This window comes from Amia ocellicauda, chromosome 16, assembly GCF_036373705.1.
Source record: "Amia ocellicauda isolate fAmiCal2 chromosome 16, fAmiCal2.hap1, whole genome shotgun sequence".
NCBI classification, from domain to species: Eukaryota; Metazoa; Chordata; class Actinopteri; order Amiiformes; family Amiidae; genus Amia; species Amia ocellicauda.
The window spans coordinates 16,384,441-16,402,460 of NC_089865.1; the positions used below are offsets into that span (position 1 = coordinate 16,384,441).

Below are 18,020 nucleotides of genomic sequence, written 5' to 3' on the forward strand. Positions count from 1 at the left end.
AGATCTTGTGGTGACCTGGAAAAGAGACGCTATAGATCAAAACATGTGGAAACATCTTGGGCAGTCCTTCATCCAGCAATGGATCAATAAACGCTGCTGCTGAATAATATATATGTATTCTCATGACATAATCCAATTTGTTCATGTAGATGTGTGTTTAAAAGGTGCATCTGTGCTACCAGCAGTGGTTCACTACATGTGTGTTGGTTTAATTTGAGATTTTGAAACTTGTAAGTTTGACTTGTACATTACCTGATTAAAAAATATATATATATATATATGGCACTTATCACAACTCCCAGAAATCAACTCTTCTACACATATTGAACGGCAAACTTATTCATTCCTAGACTTGCTACAATAGACACCAGCAACAGCTACAGAGCCAGTAGTCTTGTGATCTCACAGTGCCATCTGGGGGTGGAATGGGCTATAACTATCCATATGGTTACCAGTAAGTAAGTATTGCATTTGAATATTTTTGCCTCATTTCATGACTCTCTGTGTATATTCTATTATGACTAATCTAAACTCAATGCATTATGCTTTAGTCATAAATATTCTCAAATTATTTTACTGGAAAAAAATCTAATGGATAACTGATATGAAGGTAGCATACAGTGCATCCGGAAAGTATTCACAGCACTTCACTTTTTCCACATTTTGTTACAGCCTTATTCCAAAATGGATTAAATTCATTATTTTCCTCACAATTCTACAAACGATACCCCATAATGACAATGTGAAAGAAGTTTGTTTGAAATCTTTGCAAATGTATTAAAAATAAAAAAATAAAAATGCACATGTACATACGTATTCACAGCCTCAATACTTTGTTGAAGCACCTTTGGCACCAATTACAGCCTCAAGTCTTTTTGAATATGATGCTACAAGCTTGGCACACCTATTTTTGGGCAGTTTCTCCCATTCTTCTTTGCAGGACCTCTCAAGCTCCATCAGGTTGGATGGGGAGCGGTGGTGCACAGCCATTTTCATATCTCTCCAGAGATGTTCAATCGGGTTCAAGTCTGGCCTCTGGCTGGGCCACTCAAGGACATTCACAGAGTTGTCCTGTGGTCTCTCCTTTGTTATCTTGGCTGTGTGCCAGGGGTCGTTGTCCTGTTGGAAGATGAACCTTCACCCCAGTCTGAGGTCCGGAGCGCTCTGGAGCAGGTTTTCATCAAGGATGTCTCTGTACATTGCTGCATTAATCTTTCCCTCGATCCTGACTAGTGTCCCAGTTCCTGCCATTGAAAAACAATGCTGCCACCGCCATGCTTCACTGTAGGGATGGTATTGGCCAGGTGATGAGCGGTGCCTGGTTTCCTCCAGACATGAGTTCAATCTTTGTTTCATCAGACCAGAGAATTTTGGTTCTCATGGTCTGAGAGTCCTTCAGGTGCCTTTTGGCAAACTCCAGGCAGGCTGTCATGTGCTTTTTACTGAGGAGTGGCTTCCGTCTGGCCACTCTACCATACAGGCCTGATTGGTGGAGTGCTGCAGAGATGGTTGTTCTTCTGGAAGGTTCTCCTCTCTCCACAGAGACACGCTGGAGCTCTGTCAGAGTGACCATCGGGTTCTTGGTCACCTCCCTGACCAAGGCCCTTCTCCCCCGATCACTCAGTTTGGCCGGGCGGCCAGCTCTAGGAAGAGTCCTGGTGGTTCCAAACTTCTTCCATTTACGGATTATGGAGGCCACTGTGCTCATTGGGACCTTCAATGCTGCAGAAATTTTTCTGTACCCTTCCCAAGATCTGTGCCTCGATACAATCCTGTCTCAGAGGTCTACAGACAATTCCTTGGACTTCATGGCTTGGTTTGTGCTCTGACATGCACTGTTAACTGTGGGATCTTATATAGACAGGTGTGTGCCTTTCCAAATCATGTTCAATCAACTGAATTTACCACAGGTGGACTCCAATCAAGTTGTAGAAACATCTCAAGGATGATCAGTGGAAGCAGGATGCACCTGAGCTCAATTTGGAGTGTCATGGCAAAGGCAGTGAATACTTATGTACATGTGCTTTTTTTGTTTTTTATTTTTAATAAATTTGCAAAGATTTCAAACAAACTTCTTTCACGTTGTAATTATGGGGTATTGTTTATAGAATTTTGAGGAAAATAATGAATTTAATTCATTTTGGAATAAGGCTGTAACTTAACAAAATGTGGAAAAAGTGAAGTGCTGTGAATACTTTCCGGATGCACTGTACGTATCACAGTAGCAGCTGTAAGGTGAAACACTCCTTTTCATACATACAGAAACAGTACAACTTCAGTGAAAAAGATCACCCCAATGTATCTAGTATTTTAAAATACCGCCATAAAATAAAGAGTTTCAAAGATTTATTTCACAAACAAACTATTTTGCTAATGCACAATAAAGCTGCTCACACCACTGTCTGCAGTCTCCAGAAGAGTGGAAATGTTTCATTTGGAAACTCTTGTCTTTAAGAAAGGGCCAGACGACCACCCTCTTAGAAGATGAGAAAGAAATTCAGTTCCCAATGTCTATTACATTTTGGGGCCTCTTTGAAAAATGGTGCATAAGCAACAATAATAATTGTTTTGGCAGAATGCGATTGACAGCTGGTCCACAGAAACTCAGCCTCAATTTCAGAGACCCAGAAAACAAAAAGAAATGAGCAGTAAGTCATTTAGTTATAATAATCCCACACAGTCCCCCTGCTAAGAGAGTAAACTTTGGTGTTCCAGTATGACTTTGTTCGGATTAAATACAAAAAACAAACACAACCCCTAATACAGTCACACCACCTGAAGAATATATAAATAGACACATACACACACACAGGTATCTGCTAATCAATAAATAATAACAATAAGCCATACTTAATATATACTAAATAGAAATGGACTTATTCAAACTTAATATTTACTATTTAATGTGTATATTGTGAGATTTATGAGGTTAATGCTTGTATATGTAGGGATATATGCAACAAAGTATCACATATATACACACATTTCTTGGTAAGTCACGTAACAATTTATATAAAATAATTTTATAATGCATTTTGGCTTAATACATTTTTTGGAAACCTGGCCTTCGATATTTTTTCTACCATTTAAAAGGTTTTCATTTTTAGGATGTGTTACTCTCTCTCCATCTCCCCCACATTTATTTCATAGCTGTAGGGCTGAATTTAGTTATTTTAATGAGAGCACTGAACTCAGCAAGCAGACTTCCTCTCCTCGGCTCCACAATCTGCAGACCTGTCAATTACAGGAATCTTAGTCTCATTATAAGTTGATCAAAGAACTTCACGTTATAAAAAGACTCACATTTTTGGAAAACCATTAAAACCCATTTAAATTTCTACTGAGGTGAAATAGAACAGCAATTTTCTTTTTCATATAATTCAATTAGGGTGCTACGTTGGAAGAGATCCAGCACATTTAGCATTAATGTGACAAGAAACCAAAAGCATTTTGATTCACAGCACTGCTTTGTAAATTCTGGGCTTTTTTCTTAAATGCTCTCTGTGGTTTAATAAACTAGCTTTTAGCATGTTCTTAGTGTAATGCTGTTACACAATATATGGAATTTACTGAAATTGTGAGTATCAACATCTCTGTACACTTCACTGTGACCAAAATGAAGAGGAAAAATAATACAAACACAAGGTTTTATTTTGGTTCTAGTTCCATTATAATCACTTCTATTTAATAACAGTTTTCATGAAAGGACGCATCTTTTTTTGCCCTCTTAATTGCGTGTCAGTGGTGGCAAGATGTGATCTTTATGACAGAAAAAATATGTGCTGAGGCAACCAAAAATCCTATTATGAACTGCAAACATAGCATGGCCGCTGGCTGGAGTGGGAAATCATGTAACAACATCAAAGGAAATACATTTAACTTCTTGATACATTACTTGGAAACAAATTACAGAAGCTTATTGTCAATGATCAATGAAAAATAGGGGATTGTTTACTACAAAACACACAATAATGGTTACATGTAGGATCAGTATACCAAAGCTTGTCTTTATCTGCTTGAATGGGCTTACATTCACTGAAGGCTGATGTTTTCAGCACTGGGATGTTGAGAAAGTCTCTTTTTTTTCAGAAGTCGGTAGGAGACGAACATAGCTCCAGCCGTACCAGCAATGGAAACTACAAAGAGAATGTAAAGAGCAACTTCTGCATTAGGCGCTGATACATCCAGTCCCAAGAACTTAACCCCTTGTGCAGGGGGGAAATTGGGAGTTTCTGTGGGTTTTCCAACAGGGGTGGTGGTCGTGGTTGAGCCTGTGTAATGAAAAGGTTATGAATGAGACCAGTTAGTAGTTTTACTTGTGATGCTTCTTGGGTCTACTTTCACAGATATGAAGACATTTGCGTGACATTTCAAAGTTCAGATCTGAAGGCCGAGTGCTGTTACATGTACAAGCTAAGGGCCAAATTAAATCAAAACTTTGACCCACCCGCTAATAGAAAACAATACAACTGTACTCAGTTGTGGCTTCATTTTTAGTAAGATGCCCCGTTCTTCTAATCATAAATGTAGCCACTACAATGGACAGATTTGTAGTTTTCTATTAGCGGGTGGGTCAAAGTTTTGATTTAATCCGGCCCTAAAACAACTCATCGGTAATCCCCTCCCTATATTTATACCCAGCTCCTGATGGACAATACACAATTGTTATTCAACGCATGTCATCACAGAAATGTAAAGACAACCCTGGCACCCTCTAAGGAATAGACGTCAAAACGAAAATATGTAGAGAGCTAAATTCAGGTACCTGCTATGTGCAAACAGAGCTTGCATTTATATTTCAGCTACAGGAGTGATTGACATAAATGAATCCAGACAGTATCCAGATACTCTCGATTAAGAACAACCGTTAGAGACCGTAGGTTCAACCAGCGAGAGTGATTTTGGATGTTGTGTTGACGTGGAGCTTTTTACCTTCAGGCACAAGCTGAAGGCAATCGTGGGGCCCTTGCATAGGGTCTGGAAATCCGTTGCAGCGTATAATCGTGGAATATCGTGCAGCAGATTTTTTGGGAGTGCGAGGTAAGGCAGGATTGGACTGGTTAACATAGAACAAACCAAACCGCTCTGCAAAGCCGGTTGCCCACTCCAGATTGTCCATGAGTGTCCAGGCAGTGTAGCCCCGTATGTCCACACCATCCAGTATACTGGCTGTGTAGGGAACATTCAGTCAAAATCAAAACGGGGACAATCTGGATATCTTTCCAATGCTACATATTTTGAATATATTAAGTTGCTCAATGTATTACACAGATTGCTGTCCACTTGACTTTGGTATGTGTGAGTACATTGTGTCTATCTATCAAATGAGTTACTACCAAAGTAAAACAAACCAAAATACACAATTATCTTTTTGTTTCTCCAATACTGTACTTGAATTAAATAATGATTGTATTTATACAGCATGCTGACATTCATTATCACAATCCCTCCAATCTTCTAATCTTGTTCTGCTGACAAACATAATTGATACATAATTTAACCATTCAATGAGAAAATGAGCCAATTATAAATGCACATCACATACATGTGAAACATTATGAACAATAAAACCACAACAAGCATTGGAATTCATTATGTGTTATTCAAGCAAATCAATTTGTAGTTAAACTGAAAGAGGCGCTGGTGTATTACTAATGGGGAGAGGCAATATGGGCTTTTACTTTACCTTTCAGAGCCTGATTGATATAGTTTTCATAGTAATGGATGCGATGATCATCATTCAGAGAAACAGGGCCACGCTCCGAAATGCCATTTTCAGTGATATAAATAGGAGGGTCCCCGTATTCCTCCTTAATGAAATTTAAGATTCTTCTGAAGCCAAAAGGAGTGACCTTCAGCCAAGCCGACCCCGAGTCCAGCCAGGTGCGGTCTGCAATCGTTCCAGCACCCCTAAAAACAATCAGAGCCAAACTCAATATGGTGTTTATTTACAAATATTCCTTAGCATTATTTGTATTTTATAATGTATTTCAGCTTTAAATATGAGCATCTTCTCAGTACATTATAATAAACAATGTGCTTCCTGAAAAGATTTTGCCATTATTAATATGACAACATCCTTTGCAAATGGGATTTAGTTTGTACTCTGCTCTGAACTCACCTGTCTGCATCGTAATGCTGGAGACCCTTGTAATCCACGTTATTAGTAAGAACTGTAGTATAATGGTTAAATCCAAAGTAATCATGGGTCCCTTTAATTCTCCTGATCTCCTGTTCCGTAAACTCTGGAAGTCTGAGCACACAGAATATGGAGTTTAATTAATTATAAACTAATATGGCCATATATTTGATTAACTGGTACAGGAAGCATGTAATAATAACACTTTTCATTTTGGATATCATCACAACTGTTGTTAGGAAATAGAAGTAAGTGCCTGAAAAGGTGTCAAATATATATATATATATATAACTGTTCATCGCTGTTAAGGATCTAAAAGCTGCTACATTCTGCTACCTATGAAGTGGATTTTACCAGGAACGTTGGAGATATATTACTGCACATTTACATTTAGAAGAATATTTTAAATAATAGAGGATGCCATTAATTTCTGAAATACTACCCAAATGCCCAGTACCCTTAGTAAAATAAATAATTACAAAAATGTACTAAAATTATGTCATGTTACAACTGCAAATCCCTTCTGTGTTAAGATTGGGTGGAAAAACTGACAAATTGACAACCTTATTTCTTTAGTTGCTGCTTCAAAAGACCATGGATACGTCCATGATTTGTTATTCCTTACCGAGACTTTGCAAGTCCTGCAGCCAAACTCCGCTCTCGAATTCTAGTCTTCATCACTTCATTATAGTCTCCATTAAACACAGGGTGAGCGAACCAGCCTATATAAAACTACAGCAAGAAACAACATGTTACTTTAGTTACTTATGTCATGTAGACAATGGAGAATCATAGGCATAGAACCCAAAAACAAACGGGAAACCACATTAAGACATAAATGTGTGTATTTTTATATTTCATGTTCATTCATGTCCAAAGCAAAAATAATTTCTGCTTCACAAACACTGGTAACAAAAGAACGCGTTTTTTCGGGGGTTTGGAGGAATTGGGCTTCTCTGCTCCCTGAATGTGATGTGAGCCGAAGAGAGTTCAGGCACTGAAACAATCAAACCTTCAGAGAGATTTCTGCAGGACAGACATTGTTTTATTTATTAATCATGAAAAGCAAATGAGATATAATCTATATACTAGGAAGACAATTGAGTTTTAGTGGGATTAATTATTTAGAATCTATAAATTATTAGGAGTTCAGCTGGCCTAAAAGAATGCCAGTTATCACTCCATCCACCCCTACAGACTACTTTGCTTTAATCTATGGATGTTTTTGATCTTTTTAAAATCATATGTTTTTGATCTTTTTTAAATCATTCTATGATGGAAAGAACTCTAAATCCACAGAATCTCATAATGTTTTACATTTTGCATAAGGCAATCAATGGGACTTAAACTAGTCATAAAAAGTGGTGACCATTGTGATTTACCATTTTGTATTCAGTTAATCCAACTTTGAAATGGCAACTTTGGAACGTGGCCTATCTATTGGAAACTATGTTTTCTCAAGTGAAAGGCTGTTCTACCTGTACGACACGCCTGGCAGCATCAATGTCTTCCTGTTTATAGGGGTTCCTTGGTTCTGTCCAGTCTGAGTTGATGGTAATGGATATCAGTCCCCCTTGAGTTGCACGGTATTTGTCATTATAAAGGTGCCAGGCTTCAGCATGGGCCTTCAGTAGGTGATGCCCAACCACATAAGGTGCTGTCCCAGGCCTGAAGGTAATTCCTTAAATAGAGAACATGACTTTAGGGAAATTAGGTCACACTTTCGAACAAGGAAATCCATCAAGCCATGGATTTTAAATGAAGCTTCATCCTGACTATTTTTTCTAATAAAAGGAGGAAGAAAATACATTCAAATGTAATATTTTGCCGATGCACCTTCATAACAATGCAAGTCTGAACTAAACTATAATAGAAAGGAAAACAATAATACAACTGAAAGGACTTGCATTAAAACTCATTCAATTTCAGCCATCTTTGTAATTTAATGTACATTTTTCTTTAAACATCCATCATAACAATGCCCCGCCAGGAGAGCAGCCCATACCAGGTGCAGCTGTTCCATAGCCATGCCCGATATTTGCCACATTGTAGGGCTCGTTGATCGTTATCCAGAATTTCACTTTGTGTCCTAGCCGGCTGAAAATTACATCCGCATACTCCTTGAATCTCTGGACAATTGTTACATTTTCCCAGCCTCCGATATCCTGCAGAGCCTGTGGAAGGTCCCAGTGGTACAAGGTCACCTGTAAGACAAGTAGAACAAAAAGTAGGTAGTAACTGTACACTCCTGGTACCACACATATTCATTGGAAAAAATAAAATCATAGATTTATGGTACAAGGCTAACCTGGGGCTGAATGTTGGCAGCAAGAAGGGCATCAATTAGTCTATGGTAATAGTTGAGACCTGGTTCATTAATGGTCTTTGCGGTTCCATCAGGTAGCACCCTTGGCCAGGATATAGAGAAGCGATAATGGGTCACCTGGAGCTTCTTCAGCATGGCCACATCCTCTGCAATTTTGTTATAGCTGTCACAGGCTATATCTCCATTGTCATCATTACTCACTCTTAAGGGAGTGTGTGCAAATGTGTCCCAGATGCTCAAGCCCTTTCCATCTGCCCTCCAACCTCCTTCAATCTTTAATGAGGGTAGAAACAAACATGATAGGACTGCAGCAAAGGATAAAACATTTCAAAGCATGAACGCTTCTTGTAATTATACCATTGTGAGGTGAATACAGCAGTCATTTTCCAAGACCTTGGTAGCTAATTTATTTTTCAAAGAAACAATGTAACATCCATAACCTCATTTTTTTTGTCTCAATAAAGAATCAATCTTATATAACATTATGCTGCATATGGAATTATCTTTCTTTTCAAACAAAGGAACCAGTCTGATAAAGGGAAAACACACCTGATAGGATGCTGTAGCGACACTCCAGAAAAAGTCCTTCCTAAAGTGCCCATAAAAGATCTTTTCATCTTCTGGCAAAGGGAAGCCATTATTTTTTATGATTTCAAAAAAGTCGTGAGCAGAACGTTTAGGGGTCCTTGGTCGTTGTGGGTTCTTAAAATCCACATGGTGAAGCCCAAAGACAGTACTGTAGCCACTAAGCCATTCAAAAGCGTCCATCAGAGACCATGCGATGTATCCTTTCAAGTTCACACCATCCAAATCATATGCTGCAGTGAAAATAACAAAAATCTATCTGTTCCTATGTTCACAGTTTTAAGAAATCAGAGCTGTGGACAAAATATTGTATTCTCACATTTGCAAGGATACCATGGTTTCAGAAAAGACTCATGTAGTTGTACTTTCTGTGGTTGGCTAAATTAATACATATCCTTAAGTGCCAAATGAGTGGTAAATGTGCACACAAAGTTTTGAAAAAGCTTTTCAATGATTTTACTTTTATGTCTATGGGGGTTTGGATGTATATGAGTAAAGCCAACTATCAATCAATTAAACATTCACACAATTGGAGCTGTAAACTACTGAAACACCATAAGTACTCACCTTTAAGAGCTTCATTAATATAGGACTTATAAAAAAAGTTTCTCTCGATATCATCCACAGTAGATTTTGCATCAGTTGATACCCCATTCTCTGTGACATAGATCTCTGGGTTTCCATATTCCTCCTTTATCCAATTCAGAAGTCTTCTAAGACCCCAGGAAACAGCTTTCATTTCTTTTATAGCAGTATCAGGCCAATCATTTTCTACTGATTCCCCAAGATCTTGATCAAAATCATATGAAAAGGGCTTCAGCTTTCTGGTAACATGGCGCACAATTTTGCTGGTGTAAGCATTAATACAGAAGACATCGGCGGTCCCTTGGATTTCAGCTTTCTCTTGCTCTGTGAAAGTGGGAAGCCTAGATTCTGTCAGGCCCTGTAACTCACTTTTGTTACCCACTTGCCACTTCAGTGCATCGGGGTAGTCCCCATTCTTAAAAATGGGATGAGCAAACCATCCAAGTTGGAACTGGAGGTAACGGTCAGCCGCCTCTATTTCTCTGGGTACATTTACGTCTTTGGGTTCCACCCAGTCAGCATTGAGACTTAAGGACACCAGACCACCTTGGACACTTCTGTATTTCTTATCGTAGGTATGGTAAGCCTTAGCATGAGCTTTTAAAAGATTATGGGCAATTCTGTAAGGGGCATAACCAGGATCCTTCACATTTGGGGGAAACAGCCCTATGCTATACCCAGCCCATGCAACGGAGTGGGGCTGGTTGAAAGTCATCCAGAACTTTACCCTGTCTCCAAATGTCTCAAAACAGAAGTCAGCAAATTCATTAAAAATGTCAATCATCTGCTCATTATCCCAGCCTTGAATATCCTGCAGGGTCTGAGGAAGGTCGAAGTGATAGAGGGTAACCATTGGGGTTATATTGTACATCAGAAGGCCATTGATAAGTTTGTTGTAATATTCCACTCCTTTTTGGTTTAAGGACGTTCTCCTACCATTTGGGAAGATCCTAGGCCAGGACAAAGAAAATCTGTAGGCCTTGACTCTCAAAGCCCTTAACATGTAAAGATCTTCATCTATTTTGTTATAGCTGTCACATGCTACATCCCCAGTGTCATTGTTCATGATGTTGTTGGGCTGGTGTGTAAAAGTGTCCCACACACTTGGCCCTTTTCCATCTGCATTCCAACCACCTTCAATCTGATAAGCTGATGTTGACACGCCCCACTGAAATCCTTCAGGGAAGGTTCCATAGTGGAAAAGCTTCCTTTCAAATTTGGTCTGGTGGGACAGTTTCTCCCATACCACCTTAGATTTCGATGGGACTTCAGATGGAGGAAGAACAGGCAACCTGGTAAGCATACGTTGATTTGGAGGAAGTCTGTGTGTTGTATTTACAAACCCATTATTTTCAATGATTAGGGAGTAGAAATAGGCAGATTCTTTTGGGGTTCTGGGCCTATTGAGGTCATCAAAGTTTACATAATGTAGACCAAACCTCTGACTATAGCCTTGTGGGCCTTCAAAACCATCCATCAGAGACTGTACGGTGAAGCCTTTCACATTTACCTTGTCCAACTGAATTGCTGTTGAAACAAACAAAAATCCAGTTTTTAGGTTATCTAAGTAGTATATAGTAATGATATATAAGACATGATTAGGAAGCAATTTTGTTGATTTCAATGTATATTATTTTGCATACATACATTTAAGAAAATAGTCACAAGTTAAATTAAAATCTAAATTCTGTACGGAACACAATGAATCGTGAAGATTTGTGGGTAAGAAATAAATAAATATAGATTAATTGTACTGTAAAAAAAACCTCACCTTTCAAAACCTCATTAATGTAACCATTTAGAAAGTGAATCCGCTGCGTATCGTTGACATCTTCTGCGTACTCCGTGGGCATTCCATTCCCGGTTATGTAAATGGGGACCGTGGTTATAGATGTGTACTCAGTTGCTATGAAATTCAGAAGCCGTCGAATTCCCCAAGGAACAGAGAAGATCCAGGGAGAAGCAGTTGTTGGCCAGCTGGGATCAAAATCCTCCCGGAAATTACCTATCCCCTGAGGACTAGGGGTACAGGCATTATCACTGAGGTTGACCAGCCGAGATGTGTAGTGGTTAAGACCAAAGAAATCAGCTGTCCCTTTAATTCTCTGCTTATCTGCTCCGGTAAAACTTGGAAGCCTAGCCATCTCTGCAGCACATTCACGGTTTTTCAGCTCAATCTGGCTCTTCAGAATTTCTGGGTAGTCTCCATTGACAAAAATGGGGTGAGCAAACCAGCCTAGCATGAACTGGAGGTAACGTTCAGCAGCCTCCACATCCTGAGAGCTGGACTGGTTGTTGGGTTCTGCCCAGTCAGAATTCAGTGCGATGCCCACTTTTCCTCCTTGGTCAGCACGGTGTTTATCATTGTAAATGTGCCAGGCCTCAGCATGGGCTTTCAGTATGATGTGAGTCACCTTGAGAAAACGGAAAGGATAATTCAATTACATTACTGGCCAAAACCTTCTCTACCATATTGTTCCACTGCAAGTTATTTGTTAAATAGACTTATGTAGCAGAAAACCCACATTTTCATCCTTCCGTAATACAGTAAAGGGTTCAGAATGCATACAAACATAAAGGGTGATTTTTAAAACAACTTTGGATTACACAAAAGGGAAATATATTTGTATATATCTGTTCCACTTTATTAATTTTGGAAATGTACAGGATATTTATTTGGAGATTGATCAAAGGGAATAGAATAGTGCACCAAAGCAGCAGTATTATAGGTACCTGGTAGTAGGCAACTACTGGGTCTGTGATTCCTGGTGGGTGTACTCCTATGCCATACCCAGCAGAACTGACTTCCCAGGGACTGCTGAAAGTGTTCCACAACTTCACCCGGTCTCCAAACCTAGAGAAGCAAAAGTCTGCATACTCCTTGAATGCTTGTACGATGGCTTCATTTTGCCAGCCGCCCATGTCCTGCAGTGCTTGGGGCAAGTCCCAGTGGAACAGCGTCACCACGGGCTGAATGTCGGACTGCAGCAAGCTGTCGATGAGCCTGTCGTAATACAGGGCACCCTTCTCATTGAGGCTCTCTCTGTGGCCCGTGGGAAAGATTCTGGCCCAGGAAATAGAGAACTGGAAAGTGTTACAGTTCAGGCCTCTGAGTAGGTAAACATCATAATCAATCTTATTGTAGCTGTCGCAAGCAAGGTCAGCAGTCTGGTTCTCGAAGACGTGCCCATTGTGGGAAAACCGATCCCAGATTGTCTCTCCCTTCCCATGTTCAGCCCAACCGCCTTCCACTTTGAAAGACTCACTGGAGGTGCCCCACTTGAAACCAACAGGAAAGCTGCTGACGAGGAAGTGTTCTCGCTCAGACTGTGTCTGGTCAGCAAATTTTGCCCAAACAGTCTGATAGGAAGAAGAAGGTGATACATTCCTCTCCTGTACCTCAGAGCTCTCAGCAGAACCCTTCTCGCCAGTGGGCAGATTCCTGGGACTGGATTGAAAGATAGATAAAACAGAGAGGAAAAGCACTGAAGACTAACATATGGATTCTAATTTTATGGTGTACTTGATTACACACATTTGTTAACAAGATAAGCGGTTTTAAATCAATAACAGTAATTTAGTTTTACACTGCATTTGTGCATATGAAATATAGCGGTAAGAATATTTTATTTTGGACATTAAAATCTAACTTTAATAAGCTGTATGTAAGAGAACATACATAATGTTTACTAATGGCTGCAAACAAGTGTTAAGGAAAATCAGAATACCGTTGTGAGATGTCATCCACCGTCAGCTGGTCAAAAAGTTCTACAATGTCACAGCCCGAGATCTGTAGGTCTTGCAGGGCTACAAAATTGTAACACACAGTCAAGCATCTTCCCTCACAGTGCAAATATTGTAAAACAAATTAGATAGGCCATAACAAAATCTTATTTTAATCTTATATCACTACAAATGATTCTAGAGGTCTTTTCTCAGTCAGGAAATTCCTAAATATTGATTAAAGTAATTCAAACCAATGAATGACCATTGCCTTTTTTATTGTAAAGCTCTTTCTTAGGTATATTTATATATGTACATGTCTTTCATTCTCTATTCCTCATCTCACCTTGAATAAGCTTTGGGTTGTCTATGAGGCACTGTTAAACCTCCATATGCTAACATAAGCATCAATGCACCATTCACCACCAGTCACAAGACCAACAGGTCCACTGAAGAACTGTGTATAATTAGTTACAATCTCACAATTCAGTTTGACAAACAGCAGTTGGTTTTAACCTTACCTTTCAATAAACTAGTTAGAGCGAGGAAATCGTGGCCGTTCCCCAAAGTACACTCTTCAACACTCAGTTTATAGATCAAAACTGGCACATCCTTGAAGGTAGCACCCTGAAGGACACATAATTACCAATGAGAAAGTATTTGGATTAGAAAGCTTTAATTGATGTATTGTACTGCCAGAGTTTCTTGCTCTGATTTATAGTAGTGAGTAATACCTGAAAAAGCATAGGTACATTTTTAACAAAAATGGTTCAAGTAATGTTAATGTTTCAATAAATGCCTGAATTTAATTTGTTGCAGACTTTAATGTTGAAGTGAAATGAAATCCACAGTATGACTTTTAAGGATTCTGCTCTAATCTCTGTAAAGACTAACACAATAATTCAATGTTCACATAATTCTTTAATATATTCACTAGACTAAGCAATATCCTTTTTTCTTTTATTCACACAAGGCATTAAAGGCATTAAATGGCATTAAATTTAATTTGAAACCTAGTTCAAATATTAACTTGAATTCACATCAAGTAAATGTAAATTCAGTAAATCTATACATTTATTACCTGTATCTTCAATAATTCTTCCTCCACATTTGTCGCCAATTTGCAGTCAAAGTGAAGATGTAGAGCCAGAAAATCTATAAATCCCTGAAAAGTTGAATGAACTTATTAACTTATCTTCTGTATTTTATATAACACAATAGGAGAGTTATCGATTTTAATCTCAATACAAATAAATTCAAATGCCTACACAACACTATTATGTTCATGGCTTAAGCCTGAGATTATTACAGAATGCACTCATTAATTACATTAATTAGGTTCACATGAAACCTCATGAGCCAAAGTGAGGAGAGAAGATTTATTTATTTATAAATTTTTTATAGTAATTTAATCAGCCACACAACAGAAAATAAATAGTTTGGTTTGGCATTAAATATCTCAGTTATATAACAATGAACAAACTTTATTTTTATGTCTAAAGTTATTTATTTATTCACACCAGCCCAAATGTTGTATTTATAATTTACCGTATGTAAAATACAGTATAAATAAACCTGTAAAAGATCCTAAAAGACACAGATAAGCGTACCACATGACTCTAAGTTACACTTGTACAGATATGTAAAGAATTACATTGTTTGCATTTCCTTATCTTAATCTTTATAAAGCCAATAATACAGCATGTTTACCTAAAATACTATACAGCATAATTCTGCAGCTTTAGATTTTGATGATAGGGAGAAGTACAGTTATACACAGAGGAAGTTAAACTACATCTAATGATTTGAAAAGTATTCTATGATCACCAAGTAAAGTCTTTAGCTCTATTCTTTAATATGTACTGTTGTATTTAGTCAAAGGATCTCTCTCAGCCAATTAGATCATTTAATAATCATCATTACCTTGTAGATGGGCTCAGATTGAGGATTTCTTTGTATGTCACTAGCTTTCATCCCAATGGAGATCTGTCCACCTGCGAGATGATATCATGCCATTTGCACAGAGTTCTCCAAAGAAAAGTATATTAAGATGGTGGTAGAAGTAGGAGATGAATGGAATAAATGCTCATCTTCATAAAGTAAAATGAATGAAAGCTTAAATAAATTAATAATAAGTTTGCAAAGTGGGAAACTCATGATTTGAGTGGACCAACATGTGGGTGGGTTCTATACACTAGATTTGTGATTAAGATATATCTTTATGCAGCCTTTATGCATTGCCACAATAAAAACTATACAATAACTGAAATTTCACATAATAAAACACACAAAAGCAAAGCTCAAAAGATTTAGATTACAATATTTGCTGCTTCCTTATGTAAATGCAGGTAAAATGTTATCATTATTTTTCGACCACTAATTTCTACTTGCCCCCTGTTTCATATAATAATTTGTGACCTTTGCATACTGTGACAGAGAGATAACGACACATTAATTTAGATAAACACCCAGCACAGATAAACCACTGATTACTGCAGTTGAAAACATCTCAAACGGAATTCCGTGTGTGGTTTGGGGGAGAGAATTAACCATTTTCAGTAGTTTTCTCAAATTAAATCATAAAACGGAATATCAGAAACCCAAGTTTCCAAGAACTACCCACTCTATAACGAAAGTAATTACAGGGATAAGTATTGCACACTTTCAATACAAGGAAAAACCAGGCTCCTACATTTTCTTGGATCTGAAAACAAACCCTCCTTCTTCCTACAAATGATTAAAAAATAATATCCCAGAGGTAGGGCCCATGTTATACCATCATGTTATGGCCTTTCTGCATATCGTATGAAACAGTACCCCACTATCTAACAGTGCCACTGACACCCCCTGCCCTTGGATCCCCCGGGAAATTGCTCAATGTCCTTTTGGGCTAACATTCTGTCAAAATCTGCAGAAACATACTGGGAAAAAAACGAATTTAAAAACATTGTTTTGCTTTATCTGATTGAAACAACTCACAATATTTGACAATGTATTATTCTTTTATACTTATGCAGTTTCATTTTTATTTGATGTCTGACTGAATTGCACACATTTCAGAAATAATAGTTTAATTATATCAAATTGGAAAATAAATTGTTTTCTATAGAGGATAATAAAGACTAACTGTAATAATTCTATAAGACCATAGATCACAGACAAAAAACAAGTCTTACCTCGAGCTACATACAGCTGGTGGTAAAGATTATACACTTTCTTATGAGCAAGAAAGACATTCTCGAATGATGACTCTTCATGGTCCCCCTCGTCAATCAAATCATTAAACTGGCTGAATGTGATCCAGGTCTCCGCAAGGTCTCCAAAAGCTGAAAAGACAAATTCAGCATATTCTTCGAAAAGACTGGCAAATATCCTATTTTCCCATCCCCCGTGTTTAGCCCTCAAGATCTCGGGCACACCAGAATGGTGCAAAGCCACCAAGGGCTTGAGGTTTACTTCTGACAGCTGTCTCAGGAGGCTCCTGTAGCAATTCACAGTGTCTAGGTGAGGCATCTTTGGGTCTCCCCCAGGGAGGAGGTCTGACCAGGACAGGAGCACTTTAAAATGAGACACTCCCCTTGAGTGAATGTACTGAAGATAGTCTTTGACAGAAGAAGGCAGAGGATCCTTGCAGATAAACACATCAGAAGCAGTCCCTTGCATCTCTGAGGCCAAAGCCTGAAGTCCAAGGCTTAGTTCATCCACTACATTTTTGGTGAGGGGACCTCCAATTAGCATAAAGTCTTGGGGGCTTTGCAATGGACCACCAAAGCAAGTGAAATGGAGGACAAAAAGACAGAGGATCTGACAGCCTGCCTTCATATTTGCAGTGTGGAGAGCGTGTGAGCTGTGCCTTGGCTCAATCCAATTTATTACAGCAAGGTCTTTGAACTATCATAACTTAAAAAAAAGAACAATTTATTATATCTGTGCTATAAAGTTATTTATATGCTATAACCGTACATCCTGATTATATAGAAAGTTATACATGTTTTTATCTGTGCTTTATTGGCATTGGTGATAATGTATTTGCTTATTTTGCTAATAAGTTATTTTACATGGTGTGACTTATCTTTACCAAAATCTTTTCACAGTCAATTATTTCTAACAGCATGGCACAGAATATCCATGAGGGTGAAGGACAAAGCCAGTTTACTGTTGGCTATTTTATAAATATATACATATATATTTTTAAATGGGTAACACTTTTGAAAATGTTCATACAAGTTGATACAAATTGACAAAGCATTTTGAACACTTTCTAAAACTAATAAGATACTAACAGATTGCTCAACCTCTCGATATTAAATTATATTTTACTTTTAGCACAGTTTGCATCTATATGCACAGGAAGTAGTGATAATTATAAAACCATAACACATTATTCGTGTAGTGCATGTCAAATGTGTTTGTTGTAAATCTTGTCCAATGCTTATTTCTTGAATATTCTTATTCCTTGCATTTTCCCTTTTATTTTTTATGTAATCTTAACTAATCTTTACGATATTTCTTTTACTATTAGAATGTTTTAAATGAACGAGTATAATAATATAATACTCTTCAGAAAATGTAAGTGTTTTAGTTCAAATCTGTTTTTCTTTTTCTTTAATAAATCAATTGCAGCATAGCGCATGCTCTGCATCAACTGCAACTTTTCTAAAT

General features: G+C 38.0%; 1 protein-coding gene across 1 annotated transcript; it reads right to left on the reverse strand.

Moving 5' to 3' along the window:
• Nucleotides 1-3,630: 3,630 nt before the first annotated feature.
• LOC136711717 (lactase/phlorizin hydrolase) lies at nt 3,631-17,199 on the reverse strand. The gene is made up of 17 exons (XM_066688158.1): nt 16,535-17,199; nt 15,282-15,352; nt 14,440-14,523; nt 13,880-13,985; nt 13,364-13,442; nt 12,369-13,083; nt 11,407-12,049; nt 9,618-11,162; nt 9,015-9,283; nt 8,448-8,738; nt 8,145-8,343; nt 7,618-7,820; nt 6,765-6,871; nt 6,122-6,253; nt 5,687-5,910; nt 4,933-5,169; nt 3,631-4,271 (listed from the first exon to the last, which is right to left on the reverse strand). The coding sequence occupies exons 1-17, from the start codon at nt 17,178-17,180 to the stop codon at nt 4,033-4,035; spliced, it is 5,790 nt and encodes a 1,929-aa protein (XP_066544255.1). The 5' UTR covers nt 17,181-17,199; the 3' UTR covers nt 3,631-4,032.
• Between the last annotated feature and the right edge of the window lie 821 nt (nt 17,200-18,020).